At 40.8% G+C, this 19,057-nt stretch overlaps 1 protein-coding gene across 1 annotated transcript in view; it reads left to right on the top strand.

Annotated features, from left to right (window-relative positions):
- The window catches only part of INTS7 (integrator complex subunit 7), a gene marked incomplete at its 5' end in the record, with an annotated part of 21,853 nt that extends 3,050 nt beyond the window's left edge, over positions 1 to 18,803 (top strand). Inside the window, 14 exons of the mRNA XM_010011211.1 lie at positions 948 to 1,070; positions 4,313 to 4,430; positions 5,515 to 5,649; positions 6,147 to 6,244; positions 6,643 to 6,882; positions 8,004 to 8,141; positions 8,861 to 9,067; positions 12,774 to 12,968; positions 13,707 to 13,810; positions 14,348 to 14,416; positions 15,319 to 15,451; positions 16,471 to 16,569; positions 17,380 to 17,565; positions 18,501 to 18,803. Of these exons, the coding sequence (XP_010009513.1) occupies positions 948 to 1,070; positions 4,313 to 4,430; positions 5,515 to 5,649; positions 6,147 to 6,244; positions 6,643 to 6,882; positions 8,004 to 8,141; positions 8,861 to 9,067; positions 12,774 to 12,968; positions 13,707 to 13,810; positions 14,348 to 14,416; positions 15,319 to 15,451; positions 16,471 to 16,569; positions 17,380 to 17,565; positions 18,501 to 18,788 (2,133 nt within the window). The remainder of the gene's footprint in view (positions 1 to 947; positions 1,071 to 4,312; positions 4,431 to 5,514; positions 5,650 to 6,146; positions 6,245 to 6,642; positions 6,883 to 8,003; positions 8,142 to 8,860; positions 9,068 to 12,773; positions 12,969 to 13,706; positions 13,811 to 14,347; positions 14,417 to 15,318; positions 15,452 to 16,470; positions 16,570 to 17,379; positions 17,566 to 18,500) is intronic.
- Positions 18,804 to 19,057: the final 254 nt, after the last annotated feature.

The following is a 19,057-nucleotide window of genomic DNA, read 5'->3' as shown; positions in this document are numbered from 1 at the left end:
AAGTCATTGCTTTCTTTCCATCCTGTAAGCTATGGAAGGCTGGTGTCTGTTGCTGTTAAACCAGTAGCATTGATGTGTCTGAAACTTTTTTTTTGGTATGGCTGATTTCTGTATTTCAGAGGATGCTTTCAATAGTACTGGATTTAAGCCACTGAAACATTCTAACACTTGATAGGCTTATTTGTGGGTTTTTTGTTTTTTTTTTGATTAAAGAGTGGTGATTTATTACCTTTATGATGTAAAAGTGGTGATTTAGGCTGTATTTCTGCAACAGAACAGCCAATGCTGCTTAAAAGTGATGTAGCCAGGGTGGGGATGGAGAGTGCAACCATGGCCAGCATGTTCGTGCTTTTTCATGTGCTGGCTATTCTATCTTTCCATCTCTGTGAAGTTTCAGGAAAAGAACACCACAATGGACGTGCAGTTAAGTGTCATTTAATTTGAGATCCGTGCTTCAGAGGGGGTGGGTAGGGGTTGGGTGTGTTTGGGTTTCAGGGGTTGTTTTTGGCAATTACATAGAAGGTGTTTGTGTTGCTGTCTGTTAACTGCAGATCATGCAGCCACCCAAATTAACTTCAAATGCCCAGAATAGTTGCTAGTAGCATAATCACAACAGTATAAGGTTGTTACTGAGTTTCTTGGAGATATTTTATGGTAGTTCTGAGGGTGTCAAAACAGGTTTCAAAGCTTCTCAGGTATGCAGGGTGAGAGAAGGTAGAGAAGGGTGTTTGAACAAGCAGAACAGCATGGTAGAAATCACCTGTCAGACTATTTTAGCTTGCCATGACATTACAGCCTAAGCAGTGGCTTTTCCAAGTGGTAAGCAATTGGACAGATAAAGCAAGCTAGTTTTGGCTGAGCATGCTCAAAATTCCTTCGCAAGTACTTTTAAAAAGACCTTCCTTCTAGTAGCATCTCTCTTAAACAGTGAATTTACTTTGTTGCAGATCCAGCTTTTGTTGCAGTACTTGAAGAATGACCCCAGGAAGGCTGTGAAGAGGCTCGCAATACAAGATTTAAAGTTGTTGGCCAACAAGACACCACATACATGGAGCAGAGAAAATATTCAGGTTTATGTATTTTTTAAGCTACAGTTTATTATGAAAATTTGCAATTAGTTGCAGGATTCTCTTCAGAAGAACAATTTTGGAGGTAAACAAAGGAAGAACATACATCTCCATATCCTTAATTTAGGTTACTCTGCTAAGCAGATAGCCAAGTATTAATGAACAGTTCATAAAATCATAGAATATCTTGCGTTGGCTAAATTGACCCTTAATTATCAAAGTAGAGGAGGCATAACAGAGGAAAGACGTGTCATGTAGTAGGCCTTTTTACAGTAAGGAAATAGCTTTTCCATCTGACGAACTCATTTAAGATAATAGATCTAAGAGCTGAATGTTTACATTGTTATGGTATGACAGTATGCATATGTATTCAATGTAACAGAGAGTCTCTCTAGGATTTGTCGAAACACGGCATCCAGCAAGGTATACTTGAAGGACAGATGTGACTTTGACTTCGTTTTGTAGGATTCACAGACTCACAGACTAGTTTGGGTTGGAAAGGACCTTAAAGCTCATGTAGCTCCACCCCCTGCCATGGGCAGGGACACCTTCCACTAGAGCAGGTTGCTCTAAGCCCCTGTGTCCAACCTGGCCTTGAATACTGCCAGGGATGGGGCAGCCACAGCTTCTCTGGGCACCCTGTGCCAGCGCCTCAGCACCCTCCCAGGGAAGAGCTTCTGCCTTAGATCTAACCTGAACTTCCCCTTTTTCAGTTTGAACCCATCACCCCTTGTCCTGTCGCTCCAGTCCCTGATGCAGAGTCCCTCTGCAGCATCCTTGTAGCCCCCTTTAGACACTGGGAGCTGTTCTGAGGTCTCCACGCAACTTCTCTTCTCCAGGCTGAACAGCCCCAATGTTCTCAGCCTGTCTTCATATGGGAGCTGCTCCAGCCCCTGATTGTCCTCTGGCCTTGCTCCAACAGCTCCATGGCTTTCTTATGCTGAGGGCCCCCAAACTGAATGCAGTGCTGCAGGGGCAGTCTCATTAATGGCTCGATTTCAGTAGTATCCTTGTGACTCCTGTTGTACGAATGAGACACCTTAGAAGGTGTTTATCGTGCATCTGTGTTACTTGGGGAAGCAGTTGTTAATTGTAGATTGTGCTGCTGCTTCCTTTTGATTAATTTCTTTCTCCTTGTCTTTCCCCTTGTCTGATAGAAATGACTATAGAAAGTAACCTCCAGTTAGATTAATGGGAAAATAAATACTTCGAAACTTAACAGCACAGGCTTAGAGTTTTGCTTTTTTCTGTGTCTTTTTGTCTTAGTTTTGCTACTTTTGGAAGCTACTTTTGCTATATGCTGTTGGAGCAGAAGGCAGCTGTGGGGGAAAAAAGGTGTGGATTTTTGTTCATAACTGTAAGAAAGCATGTTCTGCTTTTCTCCCATTCTCAGATAAGATGATTTGGAGTGTGAAGTGGGTTTTGTTTCAGTGAACTGCTTTATTCTTAATAATGGATTTAATACCCAGAAATTCGTTTCCTTTTAGGAACTCTAAGGAATGAATTGTTTTAATGGTTTATGGATTCTTTGCAGTCAGAATGCTACTCTATAGCATTATGCCTGGGTTTCCTTTTAGGAACTCTAAGGAATGAATTGCTTTAACGATTTATGGATTCTTTGCAGTCAGAATGCTATATACCATTATGCCTGATTGGTAGTTAACACAAGTGAGAGACATTGATGACATGGCTTTCATCATTATGTAGCATCTTAAAGTAGGTGTTGTGATAGTTGAAATGCAGAGGAAAAAGTTCCATTGATGTTGGAACTAAACCAGTGACTGGGTAAGAATGAAATTCATTGACTGAAGCTTGTTACTGCTTGCTGAATGGCATGCGGGATAATGAGTTGTCTGACTTTTGAGATCAAGTTAACATTTTGAGCTGGACAACTCTCTTCCCTATTTTTAAACAACTTGATGATGTTTATACAGCAAGGACTGGAGCAGACCCTCCTCTTCTCACAGCAAAACGTGCTTCTTGGTTTTGCTGTAAGGAAAGGAGGTATCTTTTTACCAACAAGAGTTTCGGTAGCATTAACTTCCTCAGCATGTTGGGTCTGTCTGTGTAGGTCAGGTAGGGGGCTTGGTCTTTGAATTGCGGAGACTTCACTGATTCCCAGACATCAGTTTTAGAAGCTATTGCAGTTGATACTTAGAGCAGTTTTTCTTATTGACTTAAAGGTAACATGCAGGCTGCAGTCCATCCTGCTAATTCTTTACTGCTCCTGGCATTCTGCACAGTTACTGTTCCAAATACACACTCTAAGTAGTGATTTAACAGCACTGGAGTGTAACTTCAGTGACATGAGTGGCATCAGGACTCCCTTTCAACACTAATCATTGTATCCTCTTCTGTCTGTTGATGCCATACTGTTCAGTGGATTAGCAAAATACTACTTTGTTACAAATGACAAATTGGTTTAGAATTTAACCCTTTATCCATAGAAGAACATTCATATGCCTGAGAAGAGCACTATTTGGGGTATTTATTTGTTCTGTGGAACTAATTCTGTGGTGGTGGTGTTCTTTATTCAGTACTGAATGTTATCGTTCAGCTTTGTCACTCTCTGAGGCAGAGTATATTTACATTTCCAATTTGTGTCTCATATTGCTTTCTCTCATTTTGGCTAAAAAAGCCTCCAAAACCAGTGAATGACTAAATTATGGCCAGTGTTGGCATAATGAATCTGAGAACATTGTGTATTTTAAGGCTTATTCCAATCTTGATGTGATAAGGCATGAGGAGATCTGGCAAAAGGCACAAAAGTATGTCAGGACCTCTACTGTAAATGAGTTTAAAAATGAAATATGCTTGAAGATGTTTGTCAATAAACTTTGACTCCAGGACTGTAAAAGGGAACACTTGAGACTTTGTCCTTCAGAGGTTTATATTTACATAAACCCCTACAGACTGTTACAAGGCAAAATAATCTTGTATATCTCTAAGACTGGAGAACTGTCCTAACATCTTTTGTAGTATTTGATCAATGAGAACTGGTAACATTTTTGCAACTGATTTTTAACTAAGAAATGACATAGGATTGGTGTTTCTTAGCATATGAAACCCACTGTCCTTTTTCTGCAAGCCATGTCCTAGGTCTACTAAAACAGATGCCTCAGGACATGACTTCTAACTTTTGATTTCAGTACAGTCCATTTTCACAGCCCAGTGCAACTAAAGTTTGAGTACAGATAGCTCCTGGGACTTCCTTCCCTCTTATCTTTTCTCCTGCTAATCTTTAGGCACTCTGTGAATCTGCTCTTCACACTCCTTATGACAGCTTGAAGCTGGGCATGCTGTCTGTTCTTTCCGTGTTATCCGGGACCATTGCCATTAAACAGTACTTCAGCACTGCTCCAGGTAAGAAAACAAGATCAGGTGATTATCTTTGGTAATTCTGATGCTTTGACATGTCTGTCTACTGATTATCAGTTTCATGTAAGCATTTTGTAGCGTATTCTTAAACTGGTTTTGAACTTCAGGACACTAGGTGAAAGTCAGAATGTGTTCATCATATGTAAACTTAAAATGGGATACTGTATACCCATGAATAGTCATGGTCTAAGATTTTCTTCTGGATTTTGTGATTAATATGCTTTATGAAAGGTTTTCTTATCTTTGGGTTTTATATCCCCTCAGTGATAAGGTTTAGTGGTGGTCTTGGCAATCCGGGGTAATGGTTGGACTTGATTATCTTAAAGGTCTTTTCCAACCTGGTTGATTCTATGATTCTTCAACTTTTCTTCATCAAATGAAGAAATGTAATGCTTCCCAACTGTCTGACCTGCATTCTGCTTTGAAACCATGGATTTGCATAGTTTCTGAGTAGCTTGAAGAATTAGTGGTGTGAGTGTGGGCTGGCATGTTATCCTGGCACAGTGAAGCTATGCCACATTTGTGGGAGTGACTTGCTTCATTACCAGGTGAACCTTTCTGCCTTGTGACTGTGTTTTGAAGAAATAAAGTAGACATTTAAAAGTGATTCAAGGTATCTTGTTCTTAAAATAATGATCACATGGTTTTCTTTTTCTTCTTGAAAGCCTGACTGCCCTAATGAGTTAGTACAAGCCCAACGACATGGGCTGCAGAAACAGAGAAAAATAGTACATCCTCTTCAGTCATTCTGGCATGTCTTAATAATTAATATGTTCACCAGCTTTTTTAATCAGATAAAATATTTATTAAGGCAGTATTTCTCTGAGTCCCTGAAACATCAGCCTTTAGACCCAAATATTCTTTCTCATCTATGTCCAACTTGTATAGTCTTCAGGAATGGAGTGAGAGCCTCTCTGAGTGCAGAAAGAGATGCTTTCATCCTATCCTTTAAATATAAGAAAAGAAATAATCCTTAATCAATTTAGACTTTCTGTAGGAATGTACTTGAAGAGATCTGTGGTGTAATTATGGACTGTGCTGGTTTATGTCCTGTCTTGTCTTTGTTTAGGAACAGCAGCTACAACTGCGAGGTCATTTGATTTAGTAAAACTGGCACAGGAGTGCTGTTACCATAATAACCGTGGCATTGCAGCTCATGGTGTGAGAATTCTGACTAATATATCAGCCTCTTGTCAGGAAAAAGGTAAATGAAAGCAAGGACAATGAAATGTGTCTGTTTACAGTTAGGCTCCTGCACTTAACTCGTGTTAACTGGTCTTGTCTGAGAACCTGTCTGTAAACCTGCCTGATCCTTCATGCTTGTTTGGGAGAATGGGAAGTATAAAGTAGTAGAGAATACTCTGTCTTATTTTATGAGTGGGTGGGAAGATTCCATCTTGGATTTAGAATTGTTTGTCAGCCTTTGAAAACTCTTTGTACAAAGCCTGTTGCAAAAGAATAACGGGGCATTTAGAAGCCTTGGTCCAGAGACTTAGCTCTACAAATGCCACAGTTGGTGTGACTGCTGAATAAGTTACCTGAGACATGGAATAGCAGAATTGTTTCTAATCAAAATAAGGTGGGGCAGAGGTATTAGGAAGATACTTACTGGTCATGAATGCAACAGCAGTCCAAACATTCCAGCACCTGTGGTCAGAAAATGTAACTGAGAACTAACATACACTGGTTTTCTTTTCTTAGATCTTCTGCCTTTGGAGCAAGATGCAGTTTTTGGCTTAGAAGCTCTTCTTGTTCTTTGTAGTCAAGATGACAGTCCAGGAGCTCAGGCAACCTTAAAGGTGACATTACTGTTGTCTCCCCCTAGCACAGCTATAAGTTTTATAGTAATATTCCTCTCAGAGGAACAGCTATAATAAAACATGAAGTTGAACATGGCATGGAGGTGTCTCTGGAGGACAAAGAGAATCTTGGAGAGAACTTGCTTTTTGGAGATGGGGATGCAATGTGTATGATTACAACGCTTCTCTCAACTGTTACTTTAATTTTCCCACTTCATAAGCTGCTCCTGGTGACTTTATCTGGTTATTTTACTGTAAAGGCTGGTGGTGTGAGAAAGATAATTTCTTGAATTTGTCTTCTGTATTTCTGCAATCACACTTGCAGATAAGTGTGTCTGGCTGCTTTACTTTTAAGTAGACATTATGTTTATTGTACCTGTTGGTTGTGTGAGTTGCAGATCACGTTAACTTGCATGGTGAAGCTGGTCAAGTGCCGTCCTCACCTGAGCCAGTCAGTAGTTGAATCTCTGCTGACCCAGCTGCACAGCGCCCAGGATGCTGCCAGGATTCTCATGTGCCACTGTTTAGCAGCTATTGCCATGCAGCTGCCTGTCCTAGCAGATGGGATGCTGGGAGACCTGATGGACCTCTATAAATTAATTGGACGATCTACCACGGATAAAAAACAGGAACTCTTGGTAAGACTTCCTTCTGGTAAATAGGCCTTAGAACAGTAGAGTCATAGAATCAACCAGGTTGTAAAAGACCTTTAAGCTCATCCAGTCCAACTGTTCCCAGCACTGCCAAGGCCACCAGTGACCCATGGCAGTGAGGCCTCGTCTACACGGGGTGTGAACACTTGCAGGGACGGTGACTCCAGCCCTGCCCTGGGCAGCCTGTTCCAATGCCTGAGCACCCTCTGGGCAAGGAATTGTTCCTCAGCTCCATCTAAACTTCCCCTGGTGCAGCTTGAGGCTGTTTCCTCTTGTCCCATCCCTTGTTCCCTGGGAGCAGAGACTGACCCCACCTCACTCCATCCTCCTGTCAGGCAGTTGTAGAGAGCGATAAGGTCCCCCCTGAGCCTTCTCTTCTCCAGACTAAACCCCCCAGGTCCCTCAGCCCTTCCTCATCACACTTGTGCTTCAGGCCCTTCACAAACTTCTGTGCAAACTACTGTGGATTGATTTTATTTAAAAGGCCAGCTAAGCCATTTGTTATGTCTGAGTCTATAGCCACTCTTTTCAGTTTTGCTTTAGCTTTTTATGACATATGTTCGATGTTGAAATATCTCGTGGATGGAGCTGGATTATGCAGTGTATTCCATTGGATTTGCCAGCAGGTGGCACTGCTTAGGCAAATCCAGCTATTGAAATTAATGGGATATCTGTAAAATAATGGTTAGAGAAAACCAAAATGGCAGTTAGCTCCCTTTGAGTCTGGTAACTCTCACTCACTTGACTTAATACATGTAAGAGATAAAAATGCTTTTATCACGTCCATTTGGAAATGAATTTGAATTTTAAGAAATAAATTACAAGCTTCTTGTTAATTCATTCGTTGCATTTGAAATAGCTCAATTAAAAGCCACAGTAAAGATTCTTTAAATGAAAGTGGCTTTCATCTCCAAGAATGAAACTAAATAACTACTTAAAAGATATATGACTGAGAAAAGTTCCTCAGTTAAAATGTGTGTAATGTAGTTTTGAGTCTAAAATCAAGCAGATCATTTCTGGTAGCTTAGGAAACAGAACTGGCTTTTTCTTTCCTTTTTTTGTTTAGCTCCTGCTATATAACCTTCTTCTTCACCATTCTTTATTAGGTTTCTCTTGCTACAGTGATATTTGTTTCCAGCCAGAAAGCTTTATCTTCAGAAATCAAAACTGTTATCAAACAACAGCTGGAGAATGCCTCCAATGGCTGGACAGCCTACAGGATAGCCAGGCAGGCTTCCAGAATGGTAAGTGAAATACCTGGAGGAAAATGGTTTAGTGTGGTTGGAAGGATGCTAGTGATTTCTTTGAACTGGAAAAAGAAACTAAGGAAAATGGTAGGACTTGGGAGGAGGAAATGAATGGGGATGGGTGGGGAAACTTCCTTCTTAATTCTCTGGAATGCTGATCAAGTTATATGACATTTAGGGCAGCCGTCCCATCAGGATGGTTTTTCATTTGTCTTTTTGAAGTATTTGGGAAAGAAGTAAGTAATGATCTGATACTTGAGCACATGCCTAATCTGCATTGTCTAGCTGTTCTTTAGAAGGTGATAGAGGCCATCCTCATGTGTGCCTCTCTCGCTACAATGTGATGAAAGGAAGAAAAAGATACTGTTTCCCTTTTTCACAGGTGGGGTTAGAATGATGTAGAAACACTAGTATGAGATGCTGGCATAAAACTGCATTTCAGTATTTGTTTCTCATCTTGTTGAATTACCTTGTGTAAATAAATACTATACTTATTTAGCATAAATATATATACAGGCTATTTCCATAAAATAAGCATTTGTGCTTTTATTTATTGTTAGGATTGTCATGATCAAATGATTGGAAGAAGTTTCACTGTTTCTAACATTAAATAAGAGTAGTTCTGGAGATGTTACTGTTCTCTTGTGTAGATTTGTGTCGTAGAAATGCACAGCCTTCATTAATGTCCCCTCTTAAAAATCTTCTTGTCATTGCAGGGCAACCATGACATGGCCAGAGAACTGTATCAAAGCCTGCTCACTCAGGTGGCTTCAGAACACTTCTACTTCTGGCTGAACAGCTTGAAGGAGTTCTCCCATGCAGAACAGTGTCTGACAGGTCTGCAGGAGGACAACTACAGCTCGGCGCTGTCGTGCATTGCTGAAGCTTTAAAATCCTATCACAAGGGAATAGCATCACTGACGGTAAGCACAGATCTGCTTTAGTCATGGTTTTTCAGAATACTGTAGCACAGAATCACAGACTAGTTTGGGTTGGAAAGGACCTTAACATCATCCAGTTCCAACCCCCTGCCATGGGCAGGGAAACTTCACGCTAGAGCGCATCACCCAGGGCTCTGTTCAACCTGGTCTTGAACACTGCCAGGGATGGGGCAGCCACAGCTTCTCTGGGCATGCTCGGCACCCTCACAGGATCTAACTTGCCTTAGATCTAACCTGAACTTCCCTTGTTTCAGTTGGAACTCGTCACCCCTTGTCCTATTGCTACAGTCCCTGATCTGTTTGGTTTCTGTTCTTGAACCCCTGAAAAGTTTTTTGACATCTGCCAGAATCTTTTTGAGAGGACTGCAGGGAAGAGCCAGTTGTAACACACTGCATCTTCAGAGAGAAGATCCTGTAGCTCAGCCAGGTGTGATTAGCTAGACGTCATCACCACTACCCCTTCCTGCCTTGATCAAATCTTGTGATATGAGACACATCTGTTTTTAAGGTTACAGCACTTAAAATTTGCCACTTGTTGTTTTGGCTGAATAAACACTATTGTAATAGTGTTTAAAAACTATTTTAAGTTTAAAGCCTGGGACTTTGTCTAGATTGGCTGTTATCTTCTCAAGATACGGAGAAGGATTTAATTGTCTTCCTCCCTCCTGCTGAGTTCATGTTGCCTTCTATTTGACTATAGGATCCTGTGGAATCCTAACAACAAGGCAGCACCAGTTTACTAGGAGGAGGGAGGACAATCAAATCAGCAGAATTCAGATGGTACCTGCTTTTCTGCAAATACTTTCTGTTTCTCTGGAGTGGTGAAAACAGCAGGAAGCTGTGATGGCTGAGAATGTTAACAAAAACTCCCATTAATGAATATGGACCAGCTCTTACTGTGAAGTTGCTTCTTAACAAAAGACAATCCAGCTTCACACAATACTTTCATATCTTAGTTTCCATGAAGAAATCTTTACATACAGTTCTTTGTCTTTTGAACTAAGCTGCTTTTTTTCAGTTACTGGAACTGTTAAGTGTTGTGACAATCCAGATGTTTAATAAGGTTCAGATACTACTGTTTATTAATAAGTATTCCTCAAGAAGCAGGAAGGATGTAAATTTTACACCTTTGTCTTCTGAGAGGAAGCTCTATTATTCCTGAAGTATTTGTCTTTACTTGTTGGCTGAGTGAACAAGGCTTGTAATTCAGCATTTCAAGATTTCTCTAATGTCTAGAAGACATTGAGGGGGAGACCTCATCTAATTAGATGTTAATATTTAATAGAGGCAGGAAAATAACTGGCTTCAATAGGTCATTCTGTGAGTCAGTAATTTAATGAGCCTTTCCCTAGGGTTTGGGTTTTTTTCTGTTGAAGGATTCCTGTCCTCATCAACTACTGACTGTATCTCCTGGTTGCACATAGTACTTTGGTGAGTGCAATACCTTCCTTGTGGGTGGTTGTGGTCCAGAGGAGTAAGTATAGGTTTTTGAGGGCTAGAGAAGAGGAAATGGGTTTTATAGCTGGCTGTTGCCTCGCTCTGGACAAGTTCCTAACCTTGTGTGTACCAGCTGTAGAAGGAGCCACTCACTGCTTAGATGTACAGCACCCAGCTTCTCAAAGGGAAGCAGAATGTAATGTGCACATGACAGTCCTGCTGCTGAAGAACTTTGCTGTCTCTCCCCTCTGCGTTTAGCTTTACTGTTGCTGCTGTTTCAGTGTAGGGCAGGACTCAGCACTGTTGGTACTGTAGAGCACTGACTATTAGTGTGTATGACAAGCCCTGTGCAGCTGTCCACTTTGTAGCTGGAAGACACTGTGTTGGTAAATCTGTTGTAGATGTTCACTCAGCCCAGTTTAGCAATGATGAAATGCTTGTCAGAAGGTTTCTCAATGCCTTCTTGATAGACATGTCTTGCACTGCTCTGTGCAAAACGTTCTTTCACATGAGTTAGTACGCTTGAGGAAGAAGTCCCTTTACTTCATGGATCTGGGGGGAGGACAGGGTTTTGTCATGGAGCATATTGACCACAGTCCCCATCTGCCTCTCTTCATACTTGCCTCTATAGTTAGTGAATTTTTGACTAGGATCTGCTCTTTCGTGCACAAAACATGCATCTCATTTGGTAGCATTGTGCTTATTTTTCACTGCTGCTGGTCTAGTGAAGATACAGAACTTGAACAAAGCACTAAAATAACCACTGATTATGTAGTGCTAACTCCAAATAGGTTGATAAGAAGTGGTGCTGTTGAAGAACTCTGGTATTTTCTAGAAAGAGTTGTAACTCATTTGTTGCCCATGGCTTATGGGGTAGCAGATAAGGTAAATTCAGTATTAATGAGACAAGCTTGTCTTTCCATTTACAAAAGTCAAGTCCAATTTGTGCTACTAAAAATGTCTGGATTTTCTGCTCTAAGTGCTGGTACTTCACTCTCTATAACAGCCTCTAGTCTCTGTAGAGCAATTACAGTGCAGTGAGGTCTCTTCCACAGAGGGTTTTCTGAAACCACCCTTGCAGAATAAATTGAACAATTTCCAATCAAAAGGGCTCTCTTCTTTTTTATTTTTTAATGCCTTTGGAGAGGAGAAAGCAAAGTAGTGGGTAAGAAGGGCTGAAATAGTCTTATTTGCTTGAAATCTAGCTCAGTAGTTTAAAGTGGTTGCAGTTAGCTGATGTTTCTTCTCTTTAGTCAATAGTGGGCCAGTTCCTAGGTGTTTTGTGAGTTTGCTGCTTTCCTGTTGGCAAAGAAATGGATCTTCATAAGGTTTTTGGAATGGGTTATAACTTTTTGCTTTCAGCAGTAACCTCTTCTGTTGAGGAATAAGAAGCACAGGAGATCATGTGCATGGGTTTAACATACTACCATTCTCTGAGTAAGAGATGGTCCCAGTGCTTTGTTTTACAGAAGGCTTTTCCCCCTCCTAAAGAAAAAAGTGTACTCAAAATCCAACATTGGGGGAAGAATCAATGGATTTCTGGCCTGCCTAGTCTGAAATATTGGCTGTTGCAGTTTACCCCCACCTTGGGTGTCCTAAGGTGTCACAGGTGCTTCACACATCAGATAAAGTCTTAGGGAGTAGTTTCACAGGGCTGCATCTTCTAAATAACAACAGCATGCCTACCCTCCTGGAGTTCTGTTATTTACTGTTCGTAGTTGTCACTGAACTGTGCCTCTTGCCTGCCTCAAATGCAAGGTTCAGTGCCTTTGTAATGTTCCATTTCACAAAAAGTCCAAGGTTATTGCCCCTTCCTCTTGCCCCAGGTAACTTCAGCCAATTCTTTCTCTTCTGGCTGATGCAGGGAATCACTTTTTCAGTCCTTGTGTTTCCCTTTGCCTTCCAATTTAGTGTGCCCTCTCTTATGATAAGGACTATCTGGATAATGTCATCTGAAGTCTAATGGCTTGGCCTTGTGGAAAGAGGAAATAGGTGCCCTAATAGCGTTGTAACAGCTTAAGTCACGTTTGTTACAAGGGTGATACACTTGAAATATGGATTAGTAATTATTTCTGTGTTGTTTATATTCAGAATGATTTTAAATTGAGCAAATCTCTTAAATGTTTCCTAAAACAACAGCTTTTAGAATTGAATTCAGTTGTGGGATGAGACAGTTCAGTGCCATTGCAAAGTTACTTTATCATGGTTGCTTTTGACGTAGATTGCCAACATTCCTATTGCTGTCTTTCAGGCTGCTAGTACACCACTTAATCCACTGAGCTTTCAGTGTGGATTTGTGAAACTAAGGATTGACCTTCTGCAAGCTTTTTCTCAACTTATTTGTACCTGCAACAGCCTCAAAACAAGTCCACCCCCAGCTATTGCCACAACGATTGCTATGACATCAGGAAATGACCTGCAGCGGTGTGGACGCATCTCTAACCAGGCATGTGTTCTTGTTCCATTCCCGTGTTTGGCATGAACTCTGCTTCTCAGCAAATGTATCTGACAAAAGGAATGAAAAGTGGCAGTGAAGAGTTTTGCTAAATAGTGGGCCTTGGTTTTCACCTATAGTTAGACAAATGTCTGCCTGTAGCAGGCTGTATTACGAAGTTATGTACACATGTTTTCTCATATGTTCACACACACAGCTTCTGAAATATGCATGTAGTAAGCCCCTCAGCAAGCTCACACTTGCAGCAAGACCTTTCACACGTTGTTTTGAAACACCTCAGATACTGGAATTACACTAAGGAAAAATACATAATTTAGGATCCTATTGCAACCTCTTTTGGTGAGTGTTGGCAACAGACTTGCTACCATACAGGACAGCAAGACAGTCTGCTTCTAAAATGCATGTAGTCTGGAAGAAGGCATCAGTGGGTAGTCTTTGAAAGACAGAGCAGTTGGATTTACCTTAGGGGATGCTGGAGGTTGTTGGTGGGGTTTAGAGGTTCTTTGGTTTGTTTTGCTTTATTTTTAACCCAAGGAGGGTATATTGGTGCTGTGTTACAGGAAAAAATACCAGTTTAATGCACAGGTAACAGTCTGTCACGTAGGTGACTTGTATCTGTGTGAAGAAGCAAGAACTTTATGTATCTTGCTAGAGTATGCTGGATGTGTGTGGGGTTTCTTTGTTTTGCTTTGGTTTGGGTTTTTTTGACTACCAACTTTGTCTCTGTAGATGAAACACTCAATGGAGGAATTTCGAAACCTGGCTACCCGCTATGGAGAGCTGTATCAGGCGTCTTTTGATGCCGACTCAGCAACTCTAAGGAATGTAGAACTGTATCCTTTTGAAAGTAGAATCAACCAGGCTGGAAAAGACCTTTAAGCTCATCCAGTCCAGCTGTTGCCCAGCACTGCCAAGGCCACCACTGACCCCTGGCACGTAGGCCTCGTCTACACAGGGTGTGAACACTTGCAGGATGGTGACTCCAGCCCTGCCCTGGGCAGCCTGTTCCAATGCCTGAGCACCCTCTGATATGTAGACTTTCCTTCTCATGTGGACAGCATGATGCTGAACAATCTATTTTCTATGGAGACCGATGCAGTATCATTTTGGAACAGTTGGTAACATAAAAATTAGGTACAAACATTGCCAGAGTATTGTTTGGGATTGCTTTATGTTAACTTTAAGTTAGGACACGAAAATTGCTACAGCATAAAATGGGGGATTTTCATGGTTCTTGCTCTGTTTACTAAAGGAGTAATGACTGTAGGGTTACTTTGCAGAAGGCAGAGAAATAAGTCCAGTAATCATACTGCATTTCCTGGTTTAGGTGCAACCTTTTAAGTCTCTTGACTCCTTAATATTAATGTCAGACAACAGCAGAGCTGCCTGTTGATTTCACATGCAATAGAAGCACTGATTTTGGATCCAGAATCTGCAAAGTAGGTCTGATAGTTAGCTCCTTTGCTGTTTATTTCTAAATCCCTGGTGCCTTTAAGCCTAGGAATTCAAAGAATGCTCAGGAATTTTCTCAGTAGACCCTTCTAATTCCACTCTGGGCAGGCTTGAGGACCTGGTGCTGCTGTGCTGTGCCTGGCAGGCTAGGGACTTGGTTTTGGGTTCTGCATTTGTCCTGATTTTGCTCTGGAGAGTACTATACTGGACATGTTTTAAATACAGGCTTGCATTAAAATAAAACCTATTTCAACTTGGGTCATTCTGTGTTGGCTCCCATACCTACTGTTTGCACTTGTAAGCACACGTTTCTTTTAGAGTCCTGAAAATATATGCACTAAATTAGTTTAAACTCTTGATGTAAATCCATAACCTCTGGCTCCTTTTTTAACTTTGAACTTATACCCACTAGAAAATGAAGTACCTATGAATTGAATCACTCTTTAAAACTCCCAGGCTGAGATTAAATGAAAGATAATGTAATGTGTGATTTTTTATAACTGGAAGTAAAAGTGAACATCAGAATAACTGTCCTACTTATCATGAATTAAGCATTGCTTAGAAGCTGTATTGATCAGGCTTGTAAAAAGTATGAAGCTGAGGACTTCAAAACATGAGGTGTCTGGGAGATGAAATTGTATTCAAGGTATGAGATTATAAACTTCCAGATTTAGTCTTAACTCTGACTGGCATTCTTGATTTAAATGTAAAGGGTAAGTTTTACAGTGGAAAAATAAAGAAACAGAGTGAACGGTTTGAACAGTTATTTCTTGATGGATTTCGAGTTGTAATGGGATGATCTTGTTGGGTCTGTTTGGGAATAAGCCTCCCACATTACAAAGAGGAAAGTATGTCAGACACAGTGAAAAGTTTTGGGTTTTTTTTTTAGTTTCCAGGAATATAGCTCGAATGGAACAGCACATGTTGAGAGTGAATATGAAAGAAGAATGATGTCTGTATTTAATCATGTACTGGAAGAAGTGGAATCCCTCAACAGGAAATATGCTCCTGTGTCTTACTTGGCAAGTAATAGTTTTAAATGTATATTCCTTAGACAAACCTGCCAAAAACTCAGCAACTCCATGTATCTTTAGTGGTCAAGAAACTGAAGAGCACACTTAAAGTAAGCTTTTACTGGCATAAACAGTCACTAGCTTGCAGCACTAGCCTAGCTTCAGTCCCTGAGCTGCTGGCAGTTAAAACTGTGTTTTGTGAGTGTAGCGTTTCTCTTATCAATGCAGGTCATCAGAGAACACAAAGTAAAGTGTGCTGAATGCAAACAGTGAGCTGATAACGTACTCCTTTACAGGGCTAGTATGGTTTCATCTCTTAGTGAACATCATAAAGCTGTAGTGCATCTTGATAGGAACAAGGTAGTTCGTTTGTCATGGCTGGCATCTATTTGCCTGGTTTCTAAATTCAGCAGTCCTTACCAATTCCTAATACAATGAGGAGTGAGTTATGTAAACCATAGCAAAGGTAAACCCTGTAAACTCAGTCGTCACTAGCTCCATGCAGCTTGGTGACTTCAGCAGCACTGCCTTGGCTCGTATGAGCTAGAAGGACAGTATAGTCTGGTGAGGAAAGAAAGAGTAGACAGGAGGCTTAAAACTTAATTATTGCACCACATTAAGCTGTGGTGCTTGGAAGGACTTGTTTGCTTGGGGGGGAATTGTTGTATATTTGAGGTTTTGGGTGTGTTTCAAGCGGATCCTACTTCGCTGACTCTAACACTGTGACTGAAATGATTTGGATTGTTCTTTTCTTGGCCTCCTTGTTCTTTCCAGAGCAGAATACCTTCTTCATAAAGGGCAGAACATAAACAGAGAGGTTGAATGTAGTCATAAAATCATAGAATGGTTAGGGTTGGAAAGCACCTTGAGATCATCTACTTCCAAAAAGGCTGTTATCCTGTGAGTGTATCAGTATTTTTCTGGACTTCCAGTGGAAATTACTGCAGTTTCACACCCTCAAGTATATTTCTTTTCCCTATGCTCTGAATGATGTATTTTTCTCAATGGTTTGGCTCTGTTTCTTGCAGCATACAGCTTGTCTGTGCAATGCTGTAATTGCATTGTTGAAGGTACCCCTTTCATTTCAAAGGTACTTTTTTCAAAAGCTGCAGTCCACGAGTATTAAGGTAAGTACTGCTCAAATATGGCCTGAAATCTCTCTTTGTAGAGTCTGCCTCATAAGAAAAGCCTCCCTGAAGGCCCAAAGCTTTGGCATTTTTAGTGAAGATACTTAACTGCAAATGGCATCTGGGGTTATCTGTCAGGAATAACTTGAATAATATGTACATATGGTCATTAAGAACCACTAGACTGTGACTTGGGCAAGTAGGATTCATTTCTTTGACTACAAAGCCTTAAAGAGAAAATCTGTCTGGAATTGTTATTGATTCTGAGTCTGCAAAGCTAAATAATGTTCTAGTCCTGGGAAGGCAACTTTGATACATTTGTATTGTTTTTCCTTTTCCTTTAAAAAACAACGTTTACGATCTTGGAAGAAAATGGTAATGTTTATCAGGTGACTGAGTAAGAATGGCTGTATGTGACCTGCAGTGGTCATCGTTTTCTTTACTCAAGTGCTCCTCTTGGCTGGGAAAAGTGAAAGCCTTAAGATTTTTATTCTTACTGCATTTTACTTCTTTGTTCAGCTTAGTCTATACTTCCCTAGGCTCTTTTGTAGAGGACTTTATCCACTTCTTTTGAAGAAGTGCAATTAATGAAACTGGTAGAAAGACCACATCTGCTACTGGTGTTGATGCTTGTTGATTATTATAGTAATGATCCTCAGATAGAAGTTTTGTGTTTCCATTTGCTAGTTTCCCTTCCAAACTCCAAATTCCAATTTGTGCTATAAGAAGGTGTTCTCTTTCATCCTGGAATTGTGTTTGCTTTCCTGGAGGTGTAAAATCACATTTGTAGCCTGTTTTCTTGTGTTCCAGCTTGCTCTATCCCCATCTCCAAGGAACCCAGCAGAACCTATTGCGGTACAGAACAATCAGCAGTTGGCTCTAAAGGTGGAAGGAGTGGTTCAGCATGGGTCTAAACCAGGCCTTTTCCGTAAAATCCAGTCCGTCTGTCTAAATGTCTCTTCAGTGCTGCAGAGCAAATCTGGACAAGACTATAAGGTACATAGATAGAACAGAGTCAGGAGGAGTCTTAAGCTTTCTTGCTGTATTTTCCTGCTCTTTTGTTTGGCTCTGGTTTAGCAGAATTGCAGGTTGAAATGAACAGGTTCTTCTGTAATCCTCTCACTCTGAGCAGTTGACATTCAAGCCCATGCCAGAGCCAGGCAGAGTGTACGAGATTTTTAGGTCTACTGTATGCTGATGTGTTTTTAGTAACAGCTTTTCCAAACAAAAGAGGCTTTGTGATGTTCAGAACAAGTCATTAGGAATCTGCTTGAAACTGGGGAAAATTCAACCTAGGTATATACCATATTAAACCGCAAAGGGAAAAAGGCAGAAGTAGGTTATTCTTTACCATGTGGACTCCAGAACTTCTTTATCCTCATTTTAAGGGTGCATTTTTCCATTTGTTTATGGAAACTGGGAGGACATGCTGTCCAAATTAAATAGCACCTGAGGAGATGCATGCGAAATGCGGGTCAACAGCTTTATCAAAGACTGCATGTCAGAAGTTAAGGTGCTGCTAACGTGTGACACTTAGTGAGAGGCCTGTTTTGGTGGTTTTGGGGTGGTTGTGTTTGCTTTGTTGTTTGGTTGGGAGATTTTTTGAGGAGGGAAAGGAAAAAGTTGCTTCTAAAAGAAGAACAGGACTAGGAAGTGTGTAATGTTTATTTGACTTGTATTAGTCTGTGGAAAACTAAAACCTCAGGGAGAAAAAGACTTGTTAGCTACTTTGGTTTTGTGAATAGATATCAAAAGAATGCATTAATCAATGATAACACATGTCAAGCTGGTTCAAACATGCACATACATTGGTTAGGAAAACTGTGGACAAAGATTTTTTTTCTTACCTCTCTCCCCTTCAAATGGAGAGCAGAAAACTTACTTGAACAGCTTTCTACAAAATGGCATTTTAACCTTCCGTGTGTTCTCAGATTCCTATTGACAACATGACCAATGAAATGGAGCAGAGGGTGGAACCACACAACGACTACTTCAGCACTCAGTTTCTGTTAAACTTTGTGATACTTGGCACCCACAACATCACAGTAGAGTCCTCTGTAATAGATTCAAATGGTATTGTCTGGAAAACTGGGCCTAAAACAACAATTTTTGTTAAATCTCTTGAGGATCCATATTCCCAGCAGGTTCGTCTTCAGCAGCAGCAAGGACAGCCGCCATCGCAGCAGCAACAGCAGAGAACAGCATACTCACGGTTTTGATTGCCAGGACGGGCTCTATCCTGGTCAATGGTATCACAGTTTTTCTTGGACACTTCTTTTTTTTGTTTTTTGAAAGACCTACAATTTTAACCTTCTCCTAGAAAATCTCAGATGCCAACTTGTGCTTTTTAAATGATCTCGGGTAAATCTGACCTTGATTCAGCCGGAGCAACTGTACTCACATTTCCTTTTAATACAAGAACTTCTGCCTGATCACTTCTGTTCACAGATGTGTGGCAGCAAGCTCCACAGACTCTGACATCAGGGGA

Source organism: Nestor notabilis, unplaced genomic scaffold (assembly GCF_000696875.1).
Source record: "Nestor notabilis isolate BGI_N333 unplaced genomic scaffold, ASM69687v1 scaffold12313, whole genome shotgun sequence".
Taxonomy (NCBI): Eukaryota; Metazoa; Chordata; class Aves; order Psittaciformes; family Psittacidae; genus Nestor; species Nestor notabilis.
The sequence above is the reverse complement of the archived record's forward strand: the minus strand, read 5'-3'. Positions and strand labels throughout refer to the sequence as shown.